The sequence below is a fragment of the Aulonocara sp. 'chitande type north' Nkhata Bay genome, linkage group LG5, assembly GCF_057382095.1.
Source record: "Aulonocara sp. 'chitande type north' Nkhata Bay isolate Kocher_YH1m ecotype deep benthic linkage group LG5, A_spYH_male_GT1.1, whole genome shotgun sequence".
Lineage (NCBI taxonomy): Eukaryota > Metazoa > Chordata > Actinopteri > Cichliformes > Cichlidae > Aulonocara > Aulonocara sp. 'chitande type north' Nkhata Bay.
Genome location: NC_141348.1, coordinates 23029372 through 23033721, shown reverse-complemented (window position 1 = coordinate 23033721; position 4350 = coordinate 23029372). Strand labels below are relative to the sequence as shown.

Genomic DNA, 4350 nt, shown 5'->3' with positions numbered 1-4350 from the left:
AAGCTAATCTGCCCTTTTTCCTTGGTTAGGTTTAGAGATTAGAGATCTGATCTAAATTATCATGTTAAAATTTGGGACACATCGTCAGTAGTGAACCTTGGATTCATAGGGTGTTTCGGCCATTATCACTAGACACCCTCATCCAAGGAGGCCCTGCCAGGGTTGATCAGGCCCCAGAGTGTGTCAATGGTTTATGTTAAAATTGTTATTTTTCTTCTTCTTTTTGCTGTTTAGTTTTCTATAGTTTATCCTATCTATTCACTGCACCTGAGAAATACTTGCCTCTTTAACATTTATGGAGCCTCATTTCTTCAAAGGGACAGAAAAGGTGATAGTAAGACAAGTAAGTAAGATAAGATAGGAGAAAGCAGAGAGGAGATCTGGAAGGGGGGCGCCTGATCTGGCTTCCCACACCTCCTCGCTGGATCGGGCTGTACGCTCTACCTCCCCACTGCCTCCCAGAAAAGGGAAGAAGAGCAGAGGGGAGAAGAGCGGAACATTTTTCTTTCTTATTCTTTCATTGAGGTTTCATGAGGTTAGTTGCACAGTCCCCAGGAGGCCCCGAGACAGCTGTTTCAGTCAATCGGTAAAATTTCTAATGTTATGTTTTACCCTTTTGACGCCCCCTGTTGAGGCAGGCCCACCACGGGTCGATCAATCCTGGGCGTGTGTCTCGCGGTCAGCTGACTGCCTTAGCTGCCCAAGTGATGTCAGCCCTTTTTAGCCATAGCCAGTGACTGGTCCTCTCAGCAGTGTTAGCCAATTCTCTTATAGCTTGCCGTTGTGCCTGTTCTCTGATCCCAATCTCTCTAAGCAGTTTTGCTGTTGTACTGGCAACAAAGCCCCTGCACCCCACTTTCCGCACCTTGATCTTCCAGCCTCTGTCCTCTGCCCTCTGCCTCAGCTGCCAAGTTGGCAAAATACTGATATATGTGCGTTTATAAAGCTTGGCATCAAAGTGAGGAAACTTTACAGCTAAAAACCAATATTTCAGATTTAACTCCAGGCATTGATGGAGCGGAGCGTATGTACATCTATAATGTAGCTTCTCCTTAACAGGTGAGATAATGATAGAAAAAAAAGTGCTTGGGTTTTTTTTTTTTGGGGGGGGGGGGGGGGAGGGGGGGGAGGGGGGGGGGTCACACCAGAAAGTCACACCAGAGGACATTATGTCACACTAAGGGACAGAAATGGTGCTGATGGCCCAAATATGTGACATATTTATTTATTTAAACGTTGATAGAGAAAGTCATTCTTTGCATCAACAATACATCAATCAAATGTACTGATTGCAACAAATAAACTTTTACTTATTAAATGAGGCCTAATTTTCGGAAAGAACGTTGACTCTTCGTAGCTCATGCACTCAGTCTCTTGATTACATTCACGTCTTTGCAAAATGCATTTTAATTTTACTTTAAGAAATATGCAAAACATTAATGAATATAACTTTAGTTAAAAATGCACTTTTAGAGCTGTTATTAATTAAACAGTTAACACACTTTCCAGTTTCCTTCAGCCTTCTTTTCATGATATTTCTTTGGAAAATAGTAGACAATAGGTTAATGTCAATGTAATAAATTACCAAAGTGGATCCTAATTTGCTCTCTATCACTTCTTTATAGTCTCTTCTACTCATTTCTCCTTCAGTTCTTTCTTCTCCAAATAAGTTACGCACTCATCACACTTGTGCACTGTTTATAACCGTGGCACTAATAACTTAAGTGTCATTTACACAACGCTTTGTAATTATGTTGAGAAATATACATTTTAAACATAAGGTCAACAAAACTTAATCTGTGTGAGTGTCATGGGATTCACGTGGCCCCTCAGCTACATGACCTTGAATGGGGCCCTTTAGCTAAATATAGCTGTCCAATTGGAATTACCCAACTTAAAATTGTCACACCATTGACAGACATTTCTTAATTTGTTATTTTATTTTTACAAATAATATTACATTTCCAAATTTTTAGAATTATATGTATAGAAAGAAACTATTATCTTTTACTGGAATAATTCTCTGCCTGTTATTATAACAGACAGAGCTATTGAACTATGGCTGAGACAATCACACAACGGGGCGATTGTGAGATTTGGTACAAAGTTTTTAACAATTCAAAATGAAGTCAAGTCCATTTAGAGCAAATTGTTCATTTAAATTTTCAACATTTTATGGCATTTACAATGAGGAAAATTTGAACTACACATATTTTTGTCCTGCAAGACAGTGAAAATGCCCCATCAAAAACCTTATGTCCGGAATAGAAACAAGATTTCAAAAAAATGCTGTCACCTCCCTAAAATAAAGTTTTAAAAAGTTTTTCCCACCCTGAAGAGAAATTGATGTTGATATTTTTGCTGTTTTGAAATTCTTCCATTGATTTCAGCTCAACATTATTAGCACGTCTCCCATCTTATAATGTCTGCTTTAAGTTTTATCAACGCTGATCTGTGTGACGGATACACAGGTGGGTGAAAGGTTCAGCAGCCTTGGTGAGCAGCATGTGATAGGCCTGTCGAAACCTGCGATTCATGACAGCATAGAGCACGGGGTTGATGCAGCTGTTGAGCCAGGTGAGGTTGGAAAAGAACATGTATAGTACCTGAGGGGCATGGTTCTGTTTGTCGGCTGTGTTCAGCAGCACAAAGGGGACATAGCAGAACACAAAGCACAGAAAAACAGTTAAGCACATCCGTGTTATGTGCTTAATTTCCTTTTCATCCACTGCAATTGTCGAGTGTGATGCCAGCATTGCATTTGTGGGAGTAGGTGGTGCAAGGTCAGCTTCAGATGTGGGCTCAGTTTTTAAGGTCTTAAGTGAACTTTGAGCAGACTGGCAGGACTTTTCACCAGCTGCCTCTATACCCTGAGCAAGTTCTGCCTGGCCGTACGTGTTTGTTATGACAGAATTTACACTACTATCGTCAGTCTCTTGAGCTGGTGTTGGTTTCCTCCTGGATGACTGTTGGCTGAACCTGTAACGGAGCAGCGCTTGTGATGCAACCAGAACATGTTTGTAAATGAGCAGGTAGAATGCACCAACACAGCTCAGGCCAACAAGAAAGCTGAAAACTAGCAAGATGGTGGTGTAAGGACGACCCCGGGTACGATGGAAGCTGCATGTGCACACCTGTGGCACAAACACATAGACAGACCAGAGTGGACCAAAGCTGACCAGGCCGAGTGCCCACGCAAAGATGATGAGTAAAGTAAGACCGTGGTTAGAAAAAACACGGTCAAACACAGCTCTCTTTGCGACCAGGAGATATCTGCCCACTGCTACCAGGCAGAGGGTAATGATGGAGACAGAGTTGGAGAGGAAGAGGAGCAGGCCAAAGACTCTGCACCACAGCTCACTGCTGCGCCACCTGAGGTGTAGATAGGAGTCGACGGAGATGGGCTGCAGGATGGTGCAGTACAAGAGATCAGATGCAGCCAAGTTGACAATGAGCACGTTGAAGCGAGTCCTCAGACGTGGGTCAAAGGCAAAAGCCAGAACAGTCATCAGGTTCCCGACCGTACCTGTGATGGTTACAGCACATCCCAACAGCACAGCAAAGTACCGGTAGATTTCAACAGAAGGACTGTGGCAGGAGAGAAAGTCCTCGGTGTGGTTTGTTTGATTCCTCAGCATTTTGTCAACTAATATAAACAGAAGATAGGAATCAGAATATAAGTAAACAAAATCCTGTTGCCTGCCCTCACCTCAAAGATTTTCAATGTCAGCTAATCCTTGAGGTTTCAGGCAGTGCAGTGAAGTGAACAAATGTAATCATTTGGTTTTTGATGGTTAGTAAAGAAAAATAATTATGAACAATTGTAAACAAAACAGTTCAACTATCTGCAGTGAAACTGTTCTCAACTAAAACAAAACTTCTGTTTTTGCCAGAGGAAATGACTAGTTACCAGCTTATTCAGGAACAGATGGTTAAATATTGTAATAATACTTTATTTATTATTATTATTAATAATAGGCTATTAAAAGAATATCTCCCTCAACAAAATGCGGTAACAAAATAGACAAAACCAACAATCAGCGTTTACTTTTATTTTAACTTAACAGAAAGTTGATAAACTAATTGAGGTTTAGTTTCATAAGAACTCTAACCTAGGTGATATTTTCAAAATTCAGACTTTCAAACATTTCTAATGAAAAGCGTTTAAATTTTCTCACCGTGAAGTTGATGATGTCCACCTTTCTTTTCATATGATGATTGGGGTTGGGGGTGGGGGGTGTTATTCTCTTTAGTTTTCTTGCCTTCTCATAGTGAGATTTCCTGTTTATGTGCTGCAGGACACTTAAAATAACTGGAAAACAAAACACCAGTCACCACTCGTTACAACCA

At 40.9% G+C, this 4350-nt stretch overlaps 1 protein-coding gene across 1 annotated transcript; it reads right to left on the bottom strand.

Moving 5' to 3' along the window:
* Positions 1-2441: 2441 nt before the first annotated feature.
* Positions 2442-3638, bottom strand: LOC147330563 (G protein-coupled receptor 84-like). Its single transcript, XM_086293193.1, has one exon. The coding sequence runs from the start codon at positions 3636-3638 to the stop codon at positions 2442-2444; it is 1197 nt and encodes a 398-aa protein (XP_086149319.1).
* Between the last annotated feature and the right edge of the window lie 712 nt (positions 3639-4350).